This window comes from Rhamphochromis sp. 'chilingali' (assembly GCF_963969265.1).
Source record: "Rhamphochromis sp. 'chilingali' genome assembly, chromosome: 8".
NCBI classification, from domain to species: domain Eukaryota; kingdom Metazoa; phylum Chordata; class Actinopteri; order Cichliformes; family Cichlidae; genus Rhamphochromis; species Rhamphochromis sp. 'chilingali'.
This window is the reverse complement of record NC_137935.1, coordinates 8,380,769-8,407,740: the sequence shown is the minus strand read 5'-3', so window position 1 is coordinate 8,407,740 and position 26,972 is coordinate 8,380,769. Positions and strand designations below refer to the sequence as shown.

Below are 26,972 nucleotides of genomic sequence, written 5' to 3'. Positions count from 1 at the left end.
CCTGGACAGGTCGCCAGTCTGTCGCAGGGCCAACATACAGGGACAGACAACCATTCGCACTCACTTTCATTCGCACATTCACACCTAGTGACAATTTGGGTTATCCAATTAACCTATCCCCACTAAGTGCATGTCTTTGGACGGTGGGAGGAAGCCGGAGTACCCGGAGGGAACCCACGCAAAGGAGAACATGCAAACTCCACACAGAAAGACCCCGGCCTGATGTTGGAATTGAACTCAGGACCTTCTTGCTGTGCGGCAACAGTGCTAACCACCGTGCCACCGTGCTGCCTTACTATTTATATGCTAGTACAATAAACATATGCACATATTGAATTTAAAGTAAAAGTAGCTGCGATATGTGCGAAAATACGAATATGCATCAGGTAAGTAATTCCCCTGCTCCTTGTTATCACAGCTTGCACACACAGCACATGTAAAATCTACCCACGGATTCTCAGTAATGTTCAACTAATGTGACCGTCCTCGTGGATTTTTGAGGTCTGCTTCCTGACTCACTGTGTGACTTTTGGATCTAAAACTTGCGGATGCTCGGTGGAATCCATTCATTTCTCTAATCACGTTTCCCGAGCAACAGGCAGCCACACAGCCCGCAGAGCGCGATATTTCCAGTTCAGTGCTTAAAAATTGGCATCGTCCAGTTTTAGTGTGAACCAAAAATGACCCCAGGTTATAAAGACGCTCTGATGGTGCGCCAGTGTAGACTCTGGCTGTATGTTACTACACACGCTACAATTACTCTTACAGAGTCTGTAGTCTGCTTTCAATACTAACAGAATATTTAGTTACCATTGCTCTTATTTAATCGTAAATAATGAATGATTTAGAGTTGCTAAGTTTTGACCTAAATACAGGATATTTAGGGGAAAGCAATGGATATAATTCTTCTGTAGAAATTACGTTAAAATTTTTAAAAAAAATCTTCCACATTTGCTCTCCACAGGTTTACTTTTTTCATTTAGTCTTTCGATGCAGTTTATTGGTGCTTTTCGGCTGTCAGTCAAATGTGGGCGGTGTCAGCTGACAAATGATACTTCCAGTAAGTCCTCACAAGCTGTATGTACAACAGAGTCAACAGGCTGTACGAGGAGCAGACGGAACGTCTATAGGACTGGACAAAAACAAACCAGCGGGTCAACACACTGTGACCACGTACTCGACTTTACTTGAAAGACGTTTTAGAATCATTCTTTTAATCAGCTGATTTTTTTTTACATTTATTTTTTAATTTTTTATCGACTTGGGATGTAACTTTCAGTGTTGTTTCCTGCGCCCAAGCGGAGCTCTCTTTTCCCGGTCAGTTTTATCTTGCGTTCGCTCACGTCTCCGAGGCGAAGTTGCTGCTTTTGAGGAGCGACAGGTTCGTCACAATTACATGACATTGTAACACTTTTCTCACTCACCTTTCGACCATGGCGGAAGCGCCTCAGCAGCCACACCCGGTGGAAATCGACCCGGATTTTGAACCGCTGTCGCGGCCCCGGTCGTGCACTTGGCCATTGCCCCGGCCGGAGTTTATCAACCCGGGCGACTCCAACACCTCTTCACCAGTCCCATCTGTCAAGCAGGAACCCGCCAACAACACAGAGTTCATCAACAACCTGAGCTTGCTGGAGGAGACCGAGGACTTCACAGAGCAGAAACCCATCATCCTGTGCACTGATTTCCAGTGTCAGGAGAACTGCGTCCACCAGCAAGCTCCACAGCAGCAGCAGCAACATCAGCAGCATCCGCAGCAGCAGCACCCGAACCCGCAACTCCCGCATCAGCAGCAGCAGCAGGTGCCTCTGCTCTCCACCCCGGTCGGCTCGTCGTCCTCAGCGGCCGCGGCCGCCGCTGCTGCCGCTGCCCAGAGGAAGAGCAGCTCCTCCCGGCGAAACGCATGGGGGAATATGTCATATGCAGACCTCATAACCAAAGCTATCGAAAGTTCTCCCGAGAACCGACTAACTCTCTCTCAGATTTATGACTGGATGGTGAAGAGTGTGCCTTATTTCAAGGACAAAGGAGACAGCAACAGCTCTGCAGGATGGAAGGTAACTACTTGTTTTCTTATTCTTAACTGTGTGTGTGTGTGTGCGTGTGCGTGCGTGCGGGTGTGTCCGATAAAGCACTTGCTTGTGGTACTTCTTGTATAAAAGGAAAAATAAAAATGTTATTCAGTGGGGAGTTTTGGTGTGTCTGTGGGTACTTAACAGTGGGTTCACAGGGGCTTCATTGTGCTTTATGCTATGTTTTTATCTCCTGTGGTATCACTGTAATACCCCTCCAGGGATTTCTGGCTTGTCTGTGGTGTTCAATAGTCGGTTTATTGTGACTGTATAATGCATTTGGTCAGGGTTGTTTATTTTTATCATCCATAATCATTTCGAGGGTTATCATCATCTGCAGAGACTTGTGCTAATACATGATTTGCTCCCTATGCATACTTTTCCCCGGGATTGACAAAAAGCGTGCACAAAGAGTTGCGTAGCTGCTATGTGTTAGTCCCATTCATGCTCACATGTCCTCTTCCATTGTTATCCATCCACTTAACGACCGTTTATGTCACTATAACTTTAGGCAGTAATCTGACTTGATGATTTATATGAATATCCTAACTAAACTGAATGTTTCTTGTCCCCAAATTAATGCTTCCCTCAGAAAATGTTTTGAGTTGTGACTTAAAATCATTTAGAAAGATCTACTCTTTCAGTTTTTTTTTTTTTTTTTTAAGGCTAAATCACAGTTTTCCATAACAGAGTGTGTGAGCACTGAATGAAGCTTTATTTATACATCTGTGTTGTAAGGAGATACCAGCATTCATGTGTCCTAGGAACTGTCCCAAACATTACGCAAGAGGGGACTTAAAATTTCTGATGTGGTGTGACAGGCCCTCCCACTGAACACTAGTGAAGGGCGTAAACCTCTCTTTGGAGACACATAGTTTCATTGGTGTCTGACAATAAATTAATGACAGTCTACTCTCACAGCAGGAAATCATATTGCGCCTGTAGCCACACAGTGGCCTCTGTTGTAGTGTTGTAGGCTGTCTGGGCTGCCGATGAAATTTAAAGCTTTTGTTTTTTTGTGTTCCCGTGTCAGCAGGATCCCATGTTTGAGTCATGTGCTGAGAGATGACACATTCAGATCAGTCACAAAGGCTAAAGAGAATTTCTTTTTTTTCCTTTGGTTTGCACTGAATCGGACTTGTAGACAGATATTTTTCCCTAATTAATCATTCACACGCGACCTGCATACTTTTGCCAAAAACTACCACAATAAACTGCCTTCCGCGTATTCATCCATTCATCTGACTTTAGTGTTTGCAGAAAGGACACAAACTCATGTTAGGCTGTCAAGTGTAGTCCTGTGAAGACAAATTAAATGAGAGTGGAAAAACCCCTCCAGTGTAGTGAAATATCCCCCAGTAAACAAAGCAGGCACTGGACAGATGTGTTGCTAGGGTGGTGATATTGTCCCAGAAGCCATTTTTCCCCTTCACTTCTTCTTTGTATGCCTTCATACTCTAAAAGGTTCCAGCTTTGTGCTGCTCTCTGGCTTTGTTGTGATTTGTAGGCAAGGTGCTTTTAACATAAAATGTGTGTTTTTTATCGGTGAGACAACAAATGAAACTTTTGAGTGCAATGTGTCGGTGTGTTTGTGAAAGAGGTTGCTTGTTGATTTCCTCCGTATTTACCATGCTTTTAAGCATGTTTTCCCAATGAGCAAGGGATGCTAGTCATCCTTAATACTCTGTAGTTTGTTTGTAAAACAAAAATCCAAATGCTGCATTTTTATGGAAATTAAAAGAAATAATCAAGTCAAGAATCTGTAGGCAGTGTGTGGTAAGCTGAAACCTCGAAGCAGAAACACCCACATGGTGTTAGTCATGTTAAGTCTCAGGTTGCAAATTATCAATAAACGCACACATAACCATTTACTTGGTTATGTGTGCGTCATCATTAGTACTAGTACTCCAGTGACCATAAAACACACCCTTTTTCTTAGAGCAAAGCACTGTATTGTAATGTCTTTAAGAAGTTGCGTAGCAGAGACTGGATATGACAAGTGACTGACTGCAGCAGAGTTGCAGTGACACAGTCTTAATACGTCCTTGTGACTTCATTAATAAAACTAAACCAAAAAAAATCAACGTTCTCACTTTTATTGCTTCCATTTAGCGTGTGACATTTTTGCGTGTGACTGGCGGCTCAGCCACCGCTTGGGCTCACGGCTTATCCTGCCATGGTGGGGGTGTAAACTGAGTAATACTGTGGGAAAGCAAAGTGCCATTCATGGCTGCGAGGGGAGTTATTCATAAAGCTCTCCTCTCACTTCCACACAGGGGGGCCATTACACATTGTCTCTCCAAAGCAACCACACTCATGAGGTGGGATAGAGAGAAAGTATCTGTGCCAAAGACGATGATGTTTAAATATAGCGTTTGAGAGTCATGCGTTTTGGGGGGGTTTTTGTTTATTTTTTTAATTTTATTTTTACATAGAATCATCTTTTAATCCACTTAATCGGTATTTATTGTCACTGTTTCCTTTTAAAATGTGCAAAATGTCTTTTTTCTGAGACCAGGCTTTGTGATCTTCAGTCCTGCTATGTATTATCTGCCAATGGGTGAAATGACCTGTTGGAAGTATGAAAATATGTAAATTGTGTGGCAGATGTCATTCCAGAAGGACTGTAGACATACAAACAAAAGCGCTCAAGCTAAATATTGGACTGTAGTTAATCAGAGAACAACTTTGCAGCTGAAACTGTGCCTAGTCTTTAAACAACTGATTCATCACAGGGCAAAACAAATCTGCCCATTGGTTTTAACGAATAATAAATAACCATAAAAAGCTTGAGTCAACCAGCGCACCTGTCTATAATTACGAGTTTTGACAATAGAGCTATATCAGCACAAAAGCTATTAGGGAATAGCTCTAATCGGCCTCGTGTCAGTGGTGCTAAATTGCATTTTTTCTTTTCTGACTACACGAGAGACCAAACACTGATGTTCTCATATGTTAACACTTAAGTGTTAAGCACGAAAGTTTGCATAAAATCTTGAGGCAGAGCTTTTAAGATACTGCTTTGGGTAATATGCCTCATTAGTCGTTGAGCTGCGAGATGCAAGCTATTTGCAAAGTCTCCACACAACTTGTGGCCATTCATTTGAACAAAACGTGGCCATAATTTGGTGCTGAGTTACATTTGTTAACATTTGTAAAGTAGACGTGGCCATCTCGATTAAGTTCGAGTTAGGTGTGTTCAGACCATTCTGTTTCTCTCAGGTAGTCTGTTCCTGTTCCTCCCCCTACCAAAAAGAATAGATTAATCCTGAATGGCTATTGATGTAGCACTTGTATCCTTGGAGAATGACACCAGCAATTGTCGAAACAATGAGAGGCTATATTGGATGAGAGCATATCGATCAACCGGTCAGTCTGATGACAACAGCGCTGCCAAATAACTTTTGATTTTTATCCTTTGAGGTTTCATGATAATATTAAAACACTCAGAATAAGAACATATTCTGCGGCTTGTGGGTTGAAACACTGGTTGACTAAGTCGTGAACTAAGCTTTTTCATGGCCTCTGACGTAGATAGATCTCAACAACAAAAGCAAAACCCGAGTTCTTTGTTTCTAGGAAGCGTTGACTGCTCAACACCTTAAAATATTAGTTGTAATTTACCTTTGGATCAGTGTCTCAGAACCTGTTAAAGATTATTCCTCAATGTTGCTGATCTTTCAGGTAACGTGGCTCCCCTAAAGTGAACTGGTTGAAGCACGTCTCTATGATTAGAGCTATCTACTCTTAATTGTTTGACGCTGAGCTTGATTCTCAGCGCTGCTGATCCTACACAGTTGGTCGTGTCTGAACTGAGTCATGACAGCCTCCACACTTCTCAGGCCGTCTGTGACAGTGTGAATTTTGAGGACAGTTGTGCCAGGTGGGACCAGCTTGGAGAAGCTCTCAGAGTGGACTGGACATTGGCCCTGGCACAGGATGCCATCCAACAGGAAGACGAACAGATGGCACAAATGATGCATCCCCAAACCTCTCTGCAGAACTGCTTATTTTTTTTCCTAATATGTCCAGTTCTCCAACAGACTGCCTAACTTAAAAAAATCATGCTCCTTAAGTCACTATAAGCATAACAATCAGGATTTCATATTGCTGCATGCACACAAACATATGCATGCATTAGGTGGGCAATATTATAAACATTATGTATGCAGACACTTGCATATATGCCAAAAGTCTGTTCTTTTGTGTATTTCTCTACTATAAGTACGTCACTACAGGATAAATATTTGCTTTTCACTGATGGAGCTGGATGGCTCAGGTACACTTTGATGTCAGTTACCAGATCAGTTTGGCCATGGGTGTTCTCTGTGCTCGATGCTCTCTTGACCTGAAATTCCTCAGCCTACGCTGGTAAACACTCCCACGGGTCTCAAAGCAAACTGTGCCGAAGCAGACAAACACGTAGGTCCGAGCAGATTGTACAGCGAGCGACACGAGGGTCATTACCATGTAAATGCACCTGTTGACTCCAATCCCTCTTACCGTCTTAGTCTTACAGTAAGCAAGGTTAGCACCACATAGGTTGTGTAGTAGTTAAGTAATCAAGGGTCATGGATCCCATGTACCTGTTTAGAGTAAAGAATAATGTAGATTGTGAAACTTCAAATAGCCCAGTTTGACAAAATAAACATTGTCACTTTTTGCTTTTATGATCAGAGAAACTTATTCTGTCACAAAATGAACCTCAAAAATATCAAGACAAAAAAGAAACCCTCCATAAACTCTCTGGAACACGTGGAATCATTAACAGTGACACCTGGTTCTCTATACTACTTTTAAATTGTTGACATAAACAACGGCAAAGGATTCAAGAATTCTCTTGGAAAGCTCTACTTCTAGTTATTATCTGATACCTTTGCAAACTTGTATTGGCTAATCTTTAAATTATTAGTTTAATCTCATAAGTAGAATACGTAAATGAAACATAATGCTGTTGAAAGCACCTGAACAGATCAAGTATATTATGGAGCCTTTCAGTTAAAATTACTTGAGCTTGAACTACAGTGTGATGTAGAATATATGAGATATAACGATATGAATGAAATCTGATATTATCTTGTGTTTCAGCAGTCATGATATGACTGTAGTAAAAACTGCTCTGCACTCAAATTGCTAGTGTGTGTGAGTGTGTTTTATTCCAGTATAATATGAGCTCCAGCTCATTGCTAAAAATGGTTTAACCCAAAGCTGGTTTCTTAAAAGAAACGAATTACTGGTCTGAGAAATGTCTTTTGGTTTGCAGTATACAACGCCTTTAAGTTTAATTGATCAGTAATAGGATTTAGAGTCACATTGCACCCTTATTTAATGGTCTTAACTTTTGCAGATGATGCAGAGGTGAATCAGATTGCTGCTTGCTATCTAAAATGGATTTACCAGGAGTGTGGCTCAAAGAAAGGGAGAAGCTGAGAATTTAGGTATTCTAGCTGAGTGAGCAGAAAGCTGGTGATGCTTTATCACCATTCACAGGCGGTTTGTTTCTCTGGGTCTGAATGTGTATTAGTAGGACAGATAGCTGGATAAAACAGCAGTCCTCCTGTGTTTGCTGGTTGGAAACAAACACACATGTACACACACACACACACACTTCTCACCCCCCTGAGGCAATCAGGGAGTCCAACCTTGGCATTGCCCCAAGACATGAGGGGCAGCTGTGTTTCTCAGGCATAGAGCTGAAGGAGCTCTCCTCACCCTCCTCCCCATTTCCTGACTGCGCCGCCTGCCTCTCCATTCCTGGTTTTCTGCCTCAGCACAAAGCGGGCCACACTTGGTGTTTTGAAGGGTTACTAACTTCCATCTCCCACCCCACTACCCGAGCCCTGCCATGGCAAACCCCCAAGGAGCTAACTGCTTACTGTCTTTAGGGGAAAATTAAGAAAAGGGAGAGAAAACACAGCAGTTCAGTCTGGGTGATACTTGTTAGGAGTTGCATAACAAGACATTTACTGGAATCAGGGAGCCGCAGGCCAAAGTCTGGTGCCACTGGTTAGTCAGCGGAACTGTGAGGCACTGTGTTAGAGATATGTGGGACGTTAGTCTACTGTGTGTGCGCACATAACCTGGGCCTCATAATTAAAGCCCTGCTGCTGGCAGATGCGCAGACATGATGGCAGACAGACAGGCTGACACAGGGAACATTCCAGCGCAGGCTTTTATATCTTTTTTTATTGTGGCGTGATACTCTGCCTTTCCTTTTCTCCCCAGCTGATTTTAATCCAGTATCCACTTACGACCGCCTCTCCCCTTCACTTTTTGTATCGCTTAGTGCTTTGAAGTTGTGAATCACCATAGCTGGCGCACCAGAGGTGTTAGAAAGTAGCTGTGAGTATTGATGATTGCTACCTGTTAGTCTTTAACCGTCTCTGCCTAGGACAGCAGTAATTATACCTGTTATCAGTTAACATATCAGTCATTTGACCCTTTAATTGCCCATTTTGTCAATTCAAATTGTCCTCCAAGATTCAAAGGTGACACTGGTGAAACCGAAGGCTGTTTAGAATATCTAATCCTGAAAAAGAATGACATTTATCACATTTCAAAGAGGCAGTAAATGTTTGTCCTTTTCGGTTGACGTAAGTAGATCCACTTGAGGTGGTTTTGGCTGTGCGTAGTATAGCAGCGTGATACACATGATGTGATGTAACTGTGCTCATCCTCTCAAACTTGATTGAGCAACAGTGTGAAACTAGTAGTTCCACACATTGTTTCACAATGCCATGTTTTCCTTCTGTCCTGCTCCATATTTGTTTTCTTCTGAGACCCGACATTAGCATTACCCTCTGTTGTCTTTTATTGCTAGTAAGAAACACTTTGTGATATTAAGGGGTCACCAGACTGAAATAACAAGCAATGTGGTGCAACGTTGCTGTCAAATGATTTTTGGATGTTTAAATCTGCACGTGGAGCACGTGTGTTTTTATTTAGGAGTTAAGTAATTCTGTTTCTATCGCATCACATCCTTTTAACCTCACATGAGTATCAACAATTGATCCTACGTGGAGCTTCTCTCTGCATTCACGTCTGTCTGTCTCAGTCCAACAGCCTTTACAGTTTGCTGCTCTCTGTAAAGCAGAAAAAAAGCAACATTTTTAAGTGTTTGGGTTGGCAAGATGTTCCAGATGGTCTGGCAAAAACTATGCAGCCAGGAATGAGCCTATAATGAGAAATTTTACTGAAAAACTTGAGAAAAAATAATCCTTCCTCAATGCATTTTATGACAGTAAGTGCAACTTTTGAATGTGAATCTACACCTACACCGGTTGGAAATGATGTTTTTGTCCTCAGTTAGTGACGTAGCCAGGACCACAACTGGTAACTTATTGCTAAGTTACTTACAGAGCCTTTATCTCGCTGGAAAGGAAACTGGAAAACCCCATAAAGAGCCCCTTTCATTTCGTGATTTCAAACAAATCATGCCAAATGTGTACACGGCTGTTTCCACCGCCTCAGACACTGGCATGACAGAGCTCCGCAGCACTCCTGCCAGAGTTTTGTTTTGTCAGTTCTTTTTCTGGCTGAGGACCAGATCATTCAGGAGAGAGATCACTCAGTGATTGTAGTGTCCAGTAACTGTGAGTAAGTAGAAGTGATATACAAAAGATACCAGTAAATACTAGAGCTTCATTCAGCCTTACAGAGGAGTGGCGCCCACGCAGGTTGCTTTACGCTAGAGTTGAAAATATGAAGTTGACATCCAGTGTCGTTGTCAGGTAAACAGTCATTTAGGATGAGTCAGAATGTTTTGTTTTTAAGATTATGGGTTTGGTAGTAGCAAGACAAAACCACGTGATCTTTTTTTCCCTCTTCTTTTCACAACTTCTCACCAGTCAGGAAAATTGAAAAAAATCCTCTGTGGGGTTACCATTAAGACCTCAGCATTGTTTTATGGTGTGAGAAGAGGAACTGTGGTATGGATTAAAAAAAATTTCACCGTAGAAATAAGAAGTGAAAACCCACGGTGCTTCTTCACACTTGCAAATTTCGCATCCCGTCCGTTTCTCATAGCTTATATATGAGTGTGAACTAGCTACAGACACACAAGGAGTGAACAGAGCAACACTTTAATGGGAAGGCTCACTGCTGAGGGCCCCAAACCACAGGCATTACCCAGACCCACATTGTTGTGCAATTCCTGCCCTGAAGCGATTATGCACGGTGCCTGTCAGGCTGGACTGGTATTATCACACCATCACACATCCATTTTGGCTTTCTGTCACATACATGAACACTCGTTGGAACTGTACAGCTGGCTGACATGGGTGGAAATTAAAATCTACACTAAAATCAGAAGTGCTGTTATGACTGTACATCTGAAGGCAGGTTTCCCGCTTCTTTGTCATAGGAACATAGGTTATTTCAAGGCCAAAGAGCACAAACCTATAACTGAACTGCCTTTGGGAGTGTTCCCTTTAGATTTGCATTGGTGTTGCAACATTGTTGCACTTTTGTCTGTTTTGTATAGAAAGGCCTTTGTCTGATCAAGTGCTTATGGGTGCAGTGGGTAGGGCAGTGGTTACTTGACCTTAACTGGAACTGGATTAAAACCTGAAATGTACCAACCAAACCCTACCAAAGAAGGATATCAGTTTGTCATTGTTGGCTTATGTGAGAGGTGCAAAATGCGTTTCTCCTGTAACTGCCTGTATAAATAGCACGTCGTACGTCTGCTCAAAATAAACATCAGTGTTTTTTGCTTTTTTTTTGGTGGAGGTGAATATTGCTGTGCAGTCTGTGGGTAACATCTCTGCCTCCTAGTGCGGCTCAGCTTTCAGGGTTGCTGTGTTGGATTCTGGGAAATTTTGCCGTGTAAGTCGGGCCAATTTGATGTGTAATGACATGTCGACACATTCTGCTGTCAGTGATTCATTCATACTGTGGTTGATGTGATTGACAAGCAAGTTTTCATTGAAAAGAAAATGGTTTGTTTACAACACCGGCATTTGTTAGCAATTCAGAAGCGTTTTTGTTGTTTTAAAGAGGGAGCCATTGGGAAAATGGTGGGAAATGTTACGATGCTCTATGAATCAAAAGAGAGAATCCTTCCTTTGTCGTCTTTCACCATCGAGCTGCTTTTGTGATATTTTGCGCTGTACTAATATTGACGCTTTAATACTAATTGTTTGGCATACATGTCTTAGGCAGTTATTAATTTCCCCATCACTCTAAAAAGTCTGAATTGCACAATCTGCTTTGTGCAAACATTAGACTCTCAGAAAAAGTGATTAATGTATTGTTGCATAAACTTAAAGTAATAAAAGGCAGCAATGATATTATGTCAGCTGGCTGCCGTAACTATGGAAAAATAATGTTTTTTTCTAGAAACTCTTATCTCTGCTAACCTTTCTTTTTAAGAGGTGCAAACTTCAGCCTCAGACTGACAGGAAGTGGGTGGTTTGAAAGCACTACAAGGTATGCAACACAGATAGTGATGTCATCAGGAGAGGAAGCAACACTGAGAATGACGCCAGATTCAGTGGCTTCTTCCTCTTCCAGCGTTTCCTTCATTTTTCTCCTTTCTTCCGCACTGCTCAGTGCTTGGAAGTGAGTCAGTGTTATTGCTGATTATCCTTCAACACAAACTTTTTACATGTTCTTTTCAAATACTTAAATGTCGTGGTTTGTTGTGGTTTAGACTTAATATAATAATAGACACAGTATAAATGTTGACTTGCCCTGACCTGTACCGATGCCAGCTTTTTAATGATCGCCATGACTGAGTCCAGCCTAAGCTGACTTAATGTCATACTTGCCATCTCTCGCTGTACCTAACAGTGTGGGACACATCAGTCTAGTTTCACTTTATACCTCATGAGAAAACAGAGCCCTTCACAAACTCTCGTTCTTTAACTCTATCTGTGGTTACCTCTGCTGTCTTCACAATGCTTTTATATAGCATAAGAAGATGCTGATATTGAAAGTATACAGTGTGTGTCTTTTAGTGGTCTCTCTGGTTTAATTTTCAGAAAAGATGGAAATAACTTTTAAGATAACCATGAAAATATTTGGCTGCTTTGGTGTCTTCTTAAAGTTGCATTGTTACAGTTTTTGCATTCCTGCTCCATTTGCATACTGTATGTGTTTATATGTTTTTTTCATATGTGTCACTGTAATTTCCTTTTTAAAGTGAGTCCATTAAAACCCACTTTGTGACAAAAAGAATAACTGTTCCAGCGCATCTTTTAAGGTTTTTTTTAGCAATTTCCTTTCTCTGAAAACAGTCACTCGTGAATCACGCCAATTTTAGAACTAGAAAACAGGTAAGTGCATTACAGATGTACAGAGTCTGATTGATGTGCATATTGTTTTGTTTTGTTTTAGATTTTGTGTATAAAGCTAAAACAAGAAAAGCTATCAGGACCTGCGTTTTTCACCGTTAAACTGTGATCAGTTAAAAACATGTTAACGAACTGTAGTCAGCTATGTGTTCGGTACAGCAACTACATTTTCTCGACGATGGAAAGAGATCTAAGTAAAAGTTTAAAAGACTGCTACTGTGACTTTAGTTTCAGCCTAAGATGGTAGCAGTGATTTCCCACAGTAACAGTGCTGACATTATGCTCTCTTTTGCACTCTTGAAGTGTTAACCTCCAAGTGATGTCCTTTAATTTTGGTGACATTTTTAGTGCGTAACAGGAATCTCCCTGCTGCTTCAGAAGGTTACTTTTGAGAAGAGACAGTGTTCAGACAGTGTGGGCGGTCATTTTTTTTCTCAGATTTTCTGCTGATGTTTGAATTTTAGCAGATGTAGCTTTTTTTTTTTTCTCCTTCCACATATTGCTAAATCTTCTGAGCGGAGACTCCAGTCCAATGTATTTGTATGCAGCCATTTTCTTAAAGACATCTTAGAAATGTATCAGTGCTTTACAGTCTGATTATGCACCACTAAGGAGACCTGTGGTAATGAGTAATCCTCTCAACTATGTCACTGACTTGAGATTTTCCACTGGAAGCCATAAAATAGCTTTGGGATATCCCTGTGTTTGCTAGTTTGAACTGGGGTAAGAAGCATATAAATATAACCCCCAAAACACTTCCCCCACCCCCTGTCAATCCAGTGGTGGGCCAGGCCCATGGAGGCAGGTCACCAAACAGGCACCCAGCAGTGGTCCACACACTGCATCTTTATCCATGCAGAGCAGGCAGCAGCCCAGCCCAGTAGTTGTGCCGATCAGAGGCAAAAAATATCCTCGCTCCACAGACACTGCTTTGTGCATTTACAGACTCGCATTGTGTTGCACATAGCAACACATGCACATATTTTAGCATGGTAAGCTTAGCCAGCACAACCTAGTCCCTGTCTATACACATGAGCAGCATGCTGCACAAGCCCGAGTCAAGAAATTAACGAGCACAAGAGAGAGCACAACATGTAAACAGAAAGCTGCCATTGCTCTTTTTGCTGCGTCATTATTTTCAAAGTGTCTTGTGCCCATAAATGTCACCTAGACCCCCATCAAGTGTTGCTGCCAAGATTTATGTTGGATTTCTGCATCCTTTGAAATAATGGAATTGAGAATGCATGCTCGACTGTGCTCGTTCGATTGTTAGAGTATATAGTTTAAAGTTTGGTCACTCACTCAGATATTCCGCAAAGTTTTCTTTGGAGTAATTTGTCCAAATATGAGGCCTGTCCAAAGTAGAGGAAATGATAGATGATATGTTATTCTCTCACCAAGCTATGTGTGTTTGGCTCCTTAATGAGAGCAAATCCTAAGTGGGGAACTGCTTCTTAAATGTGCAGTAAGAGTTTTATCCACCATTGTGATCCTGTTGGAAAAGCCTACCTGGATAAGGCTCCACTCTTTCCTTTTTCCTCTTGTTTTGTGCAGTCAGACGGGAAAGTTGTGATTAGGAAGTTGTGGCTCTTGAACCCACTGTTTTCTCCAGCTGGTCCATTGCTTTTGTACCTACCAGGGTCTCATTTTGCGGTGTTTTGCATATAAACCAGAAGAATCAGTATCAGGACTGGCCAGCGCTTCCTGTGCGGATACAATGCAGCAGGAAGTTCACTAATAGCCACTCTGCCACTCATCTCACTCGCCACTTGTCTCACACTATCGGACGGTGATGAAAGATCCTCGAGTGTCAGTAGCTTTGCGGTTTCTGCCTCTATGCACAAAACCACTCACAGACTATTTATCATTTGTCTGCAGCGTCTGAGATCGATCAACCTTCAACTTAACCAATCACCATCCACTCGGGCTTCCAAGCTCTGTATATGTGCGCGTGTGTGTGTGTGTGTGTGTCTGGACGAAGGGGGGTGGTTGCATTAAGATTGCTCGCAAAGGATTGAGAAAAGGCGATCCTGCCAAAAGGCGTCAGTAAATACATTTGCAGACAGATTTTCTCCTGCGTGACTCGCGTTTTCTGCCTTTCCTTCTCCACTTTACGACATTCATATAAGTCAGCATCTGACAATGACCATTTTGAAGAGGTACTTTCCTGGAAGACATAGAGTGCTACTTGGACTCATAGAACTCTAAAGTGAATTTGAGGAGCTGCACACTGAGTGCTCTGTCTATTGGCCTTCTCACTCAGCTCTCTTTGCCAAATTGATTTATTGAAAGTTGACGTCAACGGGTGAGCAAGGGACTGTTCTTGCTGCAACATGAGTCTGCGATCAGCTGTGGCAAGTAGCATGCATGCATGATGTCCCTGGGGAGCAAGTGAAAAGGACAAGGGAGGAATAGAAGACTAGGAAGGGGGTAGGATGTTGGGAGAGGGCAAAAAAGAAGCTATTTCTAGCTAGAACCTTATCCTGGGGTCAATTTCCATTTTTAATCTGAGACTCGTTTTTTTTTTTTTTTTAACTGAATTGTGGCAAGATAGATTTCCTTTTATATCGCTAGCAACAGTAACACGTTTGTGCTTTCCTTAGCTAGTTTGACCTAAGGTGTTGTGCCGTGCCACTTGCTGCTATGCAAAATAAATGGCAACAATCATTTCCTTTTCCTTAGAATATGTTTTCTTTTTTAAAAAGATGCTATAAATAATGAACCCAGTTCTAAGGCTTTACATTTCCTGTGCCCTGCTTTTTATTTCCACTGCCTTTTATAATCATCGCTTTATTGACTTTAGTAAATAGGTCAGTGATTATCACTGGTCAATTCAATATTGGTGCTGAAGATAACATATCAAACTGCAAATACATGAAGTCATCACGGTCTGGTCAGATTGCTCTGCAAATGTGGCAATGTGAGTTTGTATTGGTTTATTGTTGTATATGTGTGTAAGACAGAGACAAACAAATTCATTGTAAGTAGCTTGACAATTTGGGCAAAAATATTATCATATTTTTATCATCTTGATGTAAAGAATGGTCTTAATATGCATGTAATAGCTGGAATGAAACTCATTCACTGTGTTTGTTAGACCTTAAACGAGAAGACTTAAGAAGGAGCCTCCAAAATTTTAGGTTCAAGGAGTAATAGCTGACTTGGTTTAGAACTAAATCCTAAATGAATCCAATGGTGTAAACTATTCAGCACCTTAACAGAGCACCAAAACAACCACAAAGTATTACATACAACTAAATGTCTTGATAATATGCAAAGACATAGATAATGAGCTATGAGCCCAATTCTTAGGGGAGATGTGGCTGAAAAGGAAGACACAAGCATTCGATGCTGCTAAGTGGGTCATTTTGGGGACTGCAGGTTTTCTTTCTTGTACTCATGGGATGGTAACATCCCCCTTTGGAATGGTGGGAAAAATTATCTTGTGGCAGATATTGCTCTAGTGTTTATAGTTTTAGAAATCGAAACTATTTCCAGATGCTGCGAGACCACTCTTTACCACAGATACTGATGTCTGACTCTCCATTTTCACTTTGTTCCGTCTCCATGCTCTACTTTGACTGTGAGGATAAGGTTAAGCAACCCAAAACGAGCATTTATCGGTTTGATGATTGGCCCCTGCAGTGAAAAGTCTAGTCCTCCGTTCACAGGCCTCCTGCTCAGCAAGGTGAGCTATAGCAACCCAGTTTTTAAACACTTAAAAGTATTTTTCAATGATAATGATCAAGATCACTTAATTGCATAATACTAGATGGGACAAAATATAACCTTAGTAATTTATTTTCTGATATTTTAACAGTTAAAAAAAGTGATTATGAAGATGAAAAATCCTTGCATTGTTTGGAAATTTGTGACAATATTTGAGATACTTTTGGAAAAGCCTTTTGTAGGGAATGTGGCTTTTATATGCACATAAGGAAACACTGATCAGTTACAACTAGAGTAGAAATCTCCCCAGGTATTAGATGCCACCCCACCCATTCAAAGACAAAACCAAAACAAGAAAACCCAGAAACAAAACAAAAAAACAAAACAAATGAGTCAGACTCTGGACGAAAGAGTGCTAAGTGTGTCTGACACAGAGTGGAGAAAGTTATCGCAAGTATATATTTAGATGACTTCATCACAGCAAGCGAGAGTTCATTCGGTTTGTTGACCCATCACCTCACCTAGAGCTGTGTTCTCAACCCCATCCTGTTGTTAAGCGGGCAGACATGCTAAGCTGGTGTTAGGCTAATAGCTGGTTTACACATTTTCTGTCTTGACCATATTTCTCGCCCTTTGCCAGACTCAGCACAAGGCTCCAGACGTGACCCAGCTGCAGCTTTTAGGGCTACTTATCTTGGTGGTTTGAAATTGTGCGCATACTCTATAGGTTGTCGTCTCACGCACAGGTGCAGACATTACACATACAATAGGTAGTTACAGTGAAGAGCTCCTCTTAAGGCTGAAAATTGCGTAACAAAAGGTGAAAATGCACGGTAAGGACAGCACCGTTTCTCTAATGAGTTCAGTGGAAATAGTGCATGGAAACCACATTTTCACTTTCATGTGTTCCGTATCTCTGGTAAATGTGTGTGAAGCTATAGCTGCTGCGTGTGAGATCATAGATGCTGCACGCTTTCAGTCAGTGAGGTGGGAGCAATGTTGCACTTTATACGTGTAGCTATATGGCCTTTGCAGCTGAGGTTTCACTTGCGGGTTTACATTATTCAAAGCAGCACTGCATGTAGGTGGTGTTGCGCTCTTCTGGGGATTTTTTCATTAGACAAGTTGACATTTGAACGACTCGGAGAGCTTCCAGCACATTGGTCAATCGGAAACACCTGTGTGGCACAGTGTCTAGATTTTTGCAGGTATTTGGCTGCAGTTTGCAAGTAGAAGGAGAGGTAAGCAAGCAGGCTGAGAATAGGATAGGTAGGCAACAAAAGAGCAGAAATGGAAACAAGATAAAGAGGGGAGAGAATACTGGAAAAGAAGAGATGAAAGGAGTAGGAAAGAGCAGACAAGGCGAGAGGAAGAGGACATTGAGGACAGAAGCAAAGGGAGGGTGATGTACCGAACAGTGTGGCCTTTCAGTAGTGCTGCCAGAGAAGGAGTTTTTAAATCAGCACAGTTTGTTCTTTACTGATCCAAGCCCACTCTGTCACACAGCTCCTCTTTCTGCATTTCTCAACAGCCTACATTCAAAACACATTCTCCTGGACTCAAACCGCCCAGACAGCCACGCTGCAGCCTCTTGCCGAGTCGTGACGTATTCAGTCATGTAATTCAGTTTCAGCAGTCACACGACAACGTGAACTTTGCTTTCGTTTAATGACTGTGGTGTGACATCAGACATCAGGGATTATCGCCTGTTGTCAAACATAAACTCTTTTGGCAGTGGGTTTCGGGGAGGCGATTTTTGCGGTGTCCACTTGGCTCACGAATTCACATTCCATGCCTTTTTCTCTGCTTACTGACCGCCATGTTTCCTGTGAGACAGGAAGTCAGCTCTGCTTCCTGTCACAGTCCTCTTTCATGTGGTCACTTCCTTGTGTTTTGCCAGTACGGCTGTGCAGTGTTGACCGTGAATGGAGGTGGTGCTCCTCACGGCGAGCTCGGGAACAACGGAGAGAAGGCTACAGTGTGTGCGCGCATGTGTATTTCAGTCAACATTTATTATGATTACTCACTGCAAAGAAGATTAATTTCAAGCACATATTAATGTGTTAGCATTGTAAGTGCAGATGGTGGGGTTTTTTGTGTGTGTGTGGCAAGAAACGGAATGTTCTGCTTTTGAAATGACAAAGTGTTATTGTCAAATTTTCATGCAACATAAGATAGGACCGTCCTCCAGCGACAGTAATCAAGAGTTCACTTCTGCGAAATTATGGGTTTTGTAACCTTGCTGAGGAATGTTGATTGTGATGGCTGCCTGGCTGGGAATCCTGCCTTTACTGTTTCCTAAGAGATACTAACAAGTTGGCTGTGATTACAATTGAACTTTGCACACAGTGATTAGCTGGAATGTTTAGATTCCTGTGTACTGCAGCCAGAGATAAACCAGTGTCGCATTCAGTCAGAGGACCCCACAGCCACCCCTCCCCTACACACACACATGGACACACACACCTAAAAAAAACGCATACTTTTAATTAAAAAGATATTAACAAGAAAGAAATAATACTTGCCTGGTCTTAAAGAAGAAAGGCTTCATAATTATGAGAGCAAAGGGATTTCCATTTGTACATCTGCATTTCTGTCTTAGTGGATCACTGTGTGCGTGTCTGTTTGTTCCCAATAGCGTGTGTTTAAAACCAATATATCACTGGTTGCAGCGGAGTGAGCTACAAAATCAAAACCATACTGTGCTGCTGTTTGTCCTACTGCCATTCCACTAAAAACATGAGCTGGCACTCTCTCGCACACACACTCGCGCACACACACAAACACAGTGTGAGACGAGGCTTTTCCACTGGCCCCACCAGACGCACTCAGCCACACTCCCCACACGGCACACCAAGTTCTGCCGAGTTCTGGCATTTCCCATTAGAGCAGCTTTTATGACCCTTTGCTGGTACTCCCTGCCTTGCATCAATATTTTTAAACTGGGTTTTAAAATGTTTTGGATTATTACACCCCGCGTTCTAACCGTGACATTTGACAAAGCAGAAACCTGGGTCACTAAAGTAAGAGACTTTAGCTGTGACTTTCTACTTTCTGTCACCGGGATGATATAGGGCTGCAACAGGACATCCCGGCGTCGATGCACACATTGCGTTCATTCCTTGTCCCAGCAGAGCTGAAATCAGCAGCACTCGTCGCAGTCATGGGAAAGAGAGGCTCATGACCAGACATTACTCCTTGAGTTTTGTCATAGCTACCGATGTGCAGGAGGGGGAGGAGGGGGAGAAAAGCATTTACTTGGAGAATCACGGAAGGGCTGTCACGTACCTCAGATCGTGCAAACTAAACCACAACTATTGGCTGAAGCAGTTGGGTCATTTGATTCAGAGGTAATTACATTTATTGTGAAGCACCAGTGTTCATGCAGGCCCTCATGTGCCCTACAGGCTCAAGTCCTCCAGTGAGGAGGGGAAAGAGGGAAAAGTACGACACGGAACAGAAGATGTTGAAGGAAAATAAAGGACAGGGAAATAAAATATGGCGTGTTTTTTCTGAAGTTATCTGTTTTCCAATTAACATATCCAGCAACATTTATGTTATTTAAAAAAGAATCACTTCATAATGAAGCGAGTCCAGCTGTGATGGGGGAATCATACTTGTCCTGCGACTAATGTATTTTATGGCTCTAACGGTTTGAGAAAATAATCAAATTATGACTTTGCAGTTTCATGAGGATGAACTCAGTCTGGGCTTCAGAGGTTGACCCATATTACCATCTCAGCGTTTGATCATTCTTTTTGTTTCAGTCTTGCAAGCATCTCAGCTTTCGCCAAAATGACCAAAAACCTTTAGTCTTTGAACCTTTTAACAACAGATAAAGACTATTGTGTGTTTCCTGCACTGTCTAAATATACATGAAAATTGGTCAAATTAGCCGGCTGACACTTGAAAAAGTGTCACATGCTTACACTTATCATTTTTACATGTGACTATGCTCAATTGCAATCCAATAGGTGATGCTGAGGCTGTAGAAAGCAAAGGACAGGTACCACTGAAACAATAGTAAGCAGGTACTACATGCTGCTTTGCAACAGGGATCATTGATAGTGATAGTCTGCTGAAAGAAACCAGTAATAGTGGCAAAGCAGAGGAAAATGCATGAAATGATAAACCTAAAATAAGCAACTGTGTAGATTGACAATGAGAAGACTGAAATACTGCAAATCCTCTAGACTGTATTAATATTTAGTCCTGCAGTCATCACCCCAGAGATCTTTAATAACTGGAATACTTTTAAAATATTAGCCAGAACTTAATTTAGACCCCGAGTTCCTCCAAGGGTTACCAGTCAGATCTGTAGTGCACTTTAATTACAGAAAAGCAACAATATGAGTCGTTTGTTTGTTTGTTTGTTTCATATCATTGTAAACTAAATGCTATGAAATCACATGTGCACTTTTTCAGTATTTCTCCAACAGATAAATTTCAATGCTGAGAAAGTCCTGTATCTCTTATTTTAAAGAAATAAAAATCACTAGCAATAAAAACTGTGTAATAGATTATACTGGTTGTAGATTTTAGTGTCCAGACTCCAAAGGGATGGTAGAAATGAGGAGAAGCGGAGGTGAAGGCAGAGCAGAGGGCAAACTGTGAACCAGATGTGAAGCGGTGACTCACAGCAGGAACAGCCTTGATGACGTTAGACACCATGCATGCTAAGCCGTGTGTGTGTGCCGGGAGTTTTAGCTTTTCTTCCAAAACAACAAGCTTTACGCATGCACAGTAATGTCTGGACAAGGCTCATTACTTCATGTTAAGACCTGGACAGAAAATAATGCAGAGCCTAGAGACTATAAATTATCATCTGAGGTTAAATGGTCACTTCAGTGACAGCTTAGGCTGATGTAGAGTTTTAAAATCATTACGGGCTGAACAGCAAATTCACTCTGTGATGTTGAAGAGCCAAGCGTCCCAGTGCACTTCCAACTTCCAATAAAGCAGGGGCGACGTGCTGTCTTACTCTCTGCGCTGTGCTTAGCAGACATTTGTTCAATATTCTCGCTCTTTTGTTTGCTCTGTTTTAACAACGCTTCACTAGCTTCCTGCACAAAAATTAGTTTTTCCACTGGTGGTGTCACTAAGCAACGTTAGAGCGCAGCATAAGTGTGTCTGTAAGGAGGAAAGATTAGTCTATTTCCTCCCTTTGATTTTGAACTGGTTTAAACAAGACACATAGTTAGGAGGAATGTGGTATAATAGCGTTTTACAATAGGCCCTTCTGTTTTTGTGAGGGAAAGCCCGCACCTACAGTGAATTTGGAGAAAAGAGTGTCTGCAGTTTAATCCCCGCTCTGTTTAGGATATTGCTCATGGAGTAAACTTACTGACATCTATTGTCTGTTTGCTTGTGCACATGTGTTTTTTGAATAGCGAGCGGCATTAGATTGTTGAGTGACATTAAAATCTCCGCTTTCTCCTTGTAAGTCGGCTGTAAAGGTGAGCGTGTTTTTACAAAGGACCACCTGTACAGATGGATTTGCACTTGTATGATGAATCAGATCTGAGGTGTTGTCGGAAAAGGGCATGCTTAAAACCCTCTGTTTGTCCGCTGCTCACCCAGCTTTTCTCTTTCTCCCTCTGCTCCAGAACTCCATTAGACACAACCTGTCCCTCCACAGCCGCTTTATTCGAGTGCAGAATGAGGGGACGGGCAAGAGCTCATGGTGGATGCTAAACCCGGAGGGCGGGAAGAGCGGCAAGTCCCCGCGACGCAGGGCAGCCTCCATGGACAACAACAGCAAGTTCACCAAGAGCAGAGGAAGAGCAGCAAAGAAAAAGGTAACTCATGCTTGCGAGGTCAGAAAGAATTCTTTATTGATTTACATACTGATTTTATTGATTTTTTTTCAATACTTGTTTACTCACTGTGTATGCAATGTGTACAGTACCTTGAGATAATGTGTTAATCTGCCATAGTTTAAATAAAGGTTAATTGAAGCTGATTAACATGAAAAATATGCTATTGATTGAAAAGTAAAGTCACATTCTTCATGTCTTTAACTTTGTTCTTATATTACAATATATGGACACTGACAGCTTAGTAATAGTCAGCCCTGTGTTCAATGGTTTCTGCCTCACTTACAAACTTAAACTGACGTCTCTGGCATGCATAATATTACTGGTTCACTGACAGTCTTCCTGTCTCCCCTCAGCTGTCCCTGCAGGGCGGCCCTGATGGAGGTGCAGACAGCCCAGGCTCCTACTCCAAGTGGCCTGGCAGCCCCAACTCCCACAGCAATGATGACTATGATGCATGGAACAGCTTCAGGCCTCGGACCAGCTCCAACGCCAGCACTCTTAGCGGTCGCCTCTCGCCCTTTGTGCCTGAGGATGACCTTGGAGAGGCAGACGTGCATATGGGCTACCCCGGAGCCCCCGGGGCCAAGATGACAGGCACGCTGCCCAGTCTCACAGAGATGACAGGCTCTCTGGGACACAGTTCTGAGAATGTCATGGAGAACCTCCTGGACAACCTGAACTTGCTCTCTCCAAATAACTCTCAGGTTGGAGGAGGGGCGACAACCCCTGGCTCCTCCCAGTCCTCCCCTTCTCCAATGATGCAGCCGAGCCCTGGGTACCCCTCTTACAGCTCGCCCAGCATGGCTTCCCAGTCTCAGCAGGAATACCACAAGTGTGTGTATGGCCAAGCAGGAATGAACAGCCTGTCATCTATGCCACTGCAGACACTGTCAGAGAATAAATCCAGCTTCGGGCCCAGTATGAGCCAGTACTGCAGCACCGCAGGGCTTCTGAAGGAACTGTTGACATCAGATACGGACCAGCACGGGGAGCTAATGCCATCAGTGGACACTGTTGTGTCTCAGTCCAGCGGAGGCTGTATGCTGCCACCATACAACAGCAGCCAGCATGCGGCCAAACTCATGGGAGGAGGAAGCAGTCATCCACATGGTCTCCCTCACACTCATCCCCACAATGTGCACAGCCCAGCCTCAGCCACATCATCGGCTATGAATGGCCGTTTGCTCATGACCTTGAACTACAGCGGGGGCGCCGCACGTTTACCGACAGCCAAAAGCCAGATGCAGATGCCTTATGACCTCTCTGCCCACCTCGGCGGGGGAGGCATGCCCGGCGGCTTCTGTCCTCTTAACACCAACAGATACGGTCGACCGGGATTGTCAGCACCCTCGCATCAAGAAAAACTGCCCAGTGACCTGGATGATATGTCCATTGAGAAGTTTGAGTTTGACATGGAGACAGTCCTCCATGACACTCTAATGGACGGGGACTCATTGGACTTCAACTTTGAGCCAGTGGTGACCCAACAAGGTTTCCCACATGGGGTGAAGACCACCACGCATAGCTGGGTATCAGGTTAGAGACTGTGATTCACAAAAAAGTTCTTTCTACTTAAATTCCCGTTGCTGACATGGTCACAATCAGAACTGACATCGGACTAAAAATGTATCTGAAGATACATTCCTCATCTGGACATAACCTGCAGTCACTGTTCCACCATCATTTCTGTTTCAAAAAATACTTCTCAGATCACTGCAGCAGACTTGACCGGTCCTGATCTGCTGAGGACAAATGACCACCAGAGTTCTTGAAGGTGATGTCAGGATTATTTTCTGAAATAAGTCAGTGCAAACTAAGTGCCAAACGTTTTGCCTTAACATATGAGCCAAACTGAAACACACGTCTCTGGTTTACTATACAGTAGTTGTAATCTTTGCAGACAATACTGCCAACTACAGTACCATCTCATCATGGTCATCTGCAGAAGCAGCAGCAGAGCAGTCTGTTTAAGAAGTTAAACTCACACCAAGCTGTTTACTGTGTCACATCAATCAAGATTTTTGTAATGGTGATCGATTACTGCTGCGGAGAAATCAAAGAAGGTAATCTGGCGAATGGGTTATGTTGACAGACATGATTTAAAACAAGAAAAAAAAAGAGAGATCTTTCTCAACGGATCCTTGAGTGATGTTACATAAAAACTTACTTCTTGAATGTAGATATTGTAATCATACAGTTTGTGAAATCATTTCTTGTCATGTATTTTTCACAATTGTAAATAGTGTTTACAGAATGGAAGCAAAAATCGAGGCAGCAGAAATGAGCCCCACAGAGAAAACTGGATCAGACTCTTTTCAACCGTGCTAAGTGGACAGATCTGCGCTTGAGATCAATCGGGCTGTAAAATGAAAACACGCGTTTTGATTTCTTGTAAATACATTAAGAATGTCTATTAAAAATGATGCAGTTAGATGTTTACTAGATTCAGCATAAATTATTTGTGGTTAATAGAGATTTATGCTGGTGCATAACCTGCACTCAGACATGAGAATTGTTCTGGGTCATTCGTCACTCTGAACCTTAATACCACAGGGGCCTATTTATTGTGCCTAACAAAGTAAATTTAGACTGCAGGCTTGAAGGGTTTTATATTGTAAATGTCTACGGTCCATACGATACTCAAATCCAGCAGTCTTGAAGAACGGTGAACTCTTTCTTGTCAGTTTCCTACTTTGACTTTTCTTTAGAAGTCGGGAAGAAATAAGTGACTGTAAATTGTTATTGTTATGGTTTCCTGAACACTTTTCGGCGCTGTGAATGTTACGAGGTCAAGACGGTTTGGATAAAAGATATTCTCAGCGCTACTGTTGTTTTCACACCAAGGCTGCATAACACCTGCAGAAGATGCCGCCAGTAACCAGCCTGTGCCCTGCTCAGTTTCACAACTTTTTTGTATTTTCTTCTGTGTCTTAAAAGGTTACTGTGACTGATTTAGATAGCACAGCGTCCAAAAGAGCCCTCTCATGCTGTCAGTAGGAACAGCCTTACTGCTTTCACTGCCCCTCCTACCTCTACATATCATCGTGTCCTTCTAAACATTTGATATTATGGTATCACGTGACTTGATAGCGCAAATTATCATTTCCGTAACAGGTCTGTTTTAAATTATTGTTCGTTTTCCAAGCAAACTGCCACTAAGTGTTACGTGTCTGATTCTTTATCTCAGCTTGTATATTTGCATTTTCAAACGGTCGTTTCCCAGTCGTTGCTGTTCTAGCGACAAACTTTTCAGCCCGTCGTTGACTTTTATTAAGCAGAATCAAAAGTAATACTCAAGATTATATCTGTAAACATAATTGGTTCTCATAAAATTGACTGGTTAGGTGGCAGAGAGACAAAGGCAAAAACTGAAAGTCACCTATTTACATTAGTCTTGATGTTATGATGGAGAAACCGCACACAGCAGCAGGCGATCCTGTGTCGCTAATGAATTTACCTTCAGCCACAAGTGAAGGTTCTTGAATTAGTTTAAAGTTTTCTCTGGTTGAAATGAAAACCTGCAAACTCCAAACCAGCAAATGATCCGACTCCAGTGACGTAGATTTTTTTCTTTTCTTTTTTGAAGCCAGGGAGTAAGCAAGTTTATGTAGAGTCAAATTAAATGCTTAACATTTCAAAAGGCAGAGGAGCCAATATAGAAGCTGCTTTTGGGCTTTATTGCCAGGTGTTGCCTTTTCTTATCCAAACATGCCATAATGTACTATAGCCAAATTTGCCTTTGAAGTCAAAGTGATATATTTAGCATTTTTATCATGTTATATGTTCAGAACTATATATATATATATATATATATATAAACATATATATATTTGTGCCGGTCACTCAAGTCAGGATAAACTGTAATGAATCCACATAGGTTCACTCTAAAAGTTAAAGAGTTGTACTAAGTAAATTATATCTTTACATTTTTAAATGATTTAATCTATGCATTGTATTCTTTAATTTTATGTTGCTATTGTTCTATTTTCCTTTTCTTTGAACTTTTAACAGAGATATTTTATTGTAACATAGTGCTGTGAGATGTTATGGTGTTGTCAAGACTCTATGTTTCAGATAGTCTATGGGGAAAAAAATGAAGTTTATTTAGAAAATAGAAAATGCAGTGATTGATATGCTAAGCTTTTGTAAACTGACAATGTTGTTTTTATTGTATTCAGCTACAGTTTTTAGAAAATGGCATCAAAAAGCAAATTAATGAAAAAAAAATGTCAAAGATTTATCGCATTTTTAAAATGAAACACACAATATTTATTCATTAGAGAAGTCCTGCTCAAAATGCAGATCCTGGACCAATTCAGATATTGCACTTTCACTTGTATATTTAATAACTAAGGGCTCCTCGTAACAAGAGGAAGAGTTCCTATTACATATTTTAAATGAAAATCTGTTACATTTACCTTGAGCAGGTATACAGGAATAAATTGGAATTGTGCTGTGTGATATGCAATCAATACAAATATGTAACATGTTCAATATTAATGTATTAAAACCTAAATAAATGTACTTATGTGTAAAGGATGTGTCATATTTGTCATTCGTCAATATATATTCATATAAGAGAGTCTTCATGCAACTCTTTACAGTCCCACGAAAAACAACGTACACCCCAATATCCAGATGCTTTTAGACGCTTTACCGGTTTCTCAAATCACTGTGGGGGGATTTTGGACCACTCTTCTTCACAACATTACTTCAGTTCATTGAGGTTTGCAGGCATTTGTTTATGCCCAGCTCTCCTGAGAACTCGGTGCAGCGCTAAAGTCGGGTTGAGGTCTGACCCAATTTCGGCCAAGCTTTAGATGTCGGAGGGATGGCCTCACATTTGACTCAAGAATACTTAGACTATTTCATGGTCGACTCGATGACTGCACCATGCCTAGGTTCACTAGGGGGACCAAATCGTTACCCCATCCACTACTGTGCCTAAAATTTGTTTGTTCTGAAAACATGGTGCTGTGCATTATGGCCACACATCTCTGCTTTGGTTGTTCCATCGTTCCAAAAGTGTTGTGGTTTGTTCAGATGCAACGTTGCAAAGCTTTCTCCTTGTAACCCTTGCAAACAAGCCATACTTATTCAGGCATTTTCAAAACGTG

General features: G+C 41.9%; 1 protein-coding gene across 1 annotated transcript; it reads left to right on the top strand.

Annotated features, from left to right (window-relative positions):
- Positions 1-1,087: 1,087 nt before the first annotated feature.
- On the top strand, positions 1,088-26,400 carry foxo1a (forkhead box O1 a). Its single transcript, XM_080889980.1, has 3 exons — positions 1,088-2,057; positions 21,643-21,834; positions 22,209-26,400. The coding sequence occupies exons 1-3, from the start codon at positions 1,434-1,436 to the stop codon at positions 23,394-23,396; spliced, it is 2,004 nt and encodes a 667-aa protein (XP_080746106.1). The 5' UTR covers positions 1,088-1,433; the 3' UTR covers positions 23,397-26,400.
- Positions 26,401-26,972: the final 572 nt, after the last annotated feature.

Coding starts and splice junctions, on each gene's coding strand:
- foxo1a (XM_080889980.1), top strand. CDS start 1,434: ATGGCGGAAGCGCCTCAGCAGCCACACCCGGTGGAAATCGACCCGGAT. Junction 2,058..21,642: donor ACAGCTCTGCAGGATGGAAG/GTAACTACTTGT, acceptor CCTCTGCTCCAG/AACTCCATTAGACACAACCT. Junction 21,835..22,208: donor GAAGAGCAGCAAAGAAAAAG/GTAACTCATGCT, acceptor GTCTCCCCTCAG/CTGTCCCTGCAGGGCGGCCC.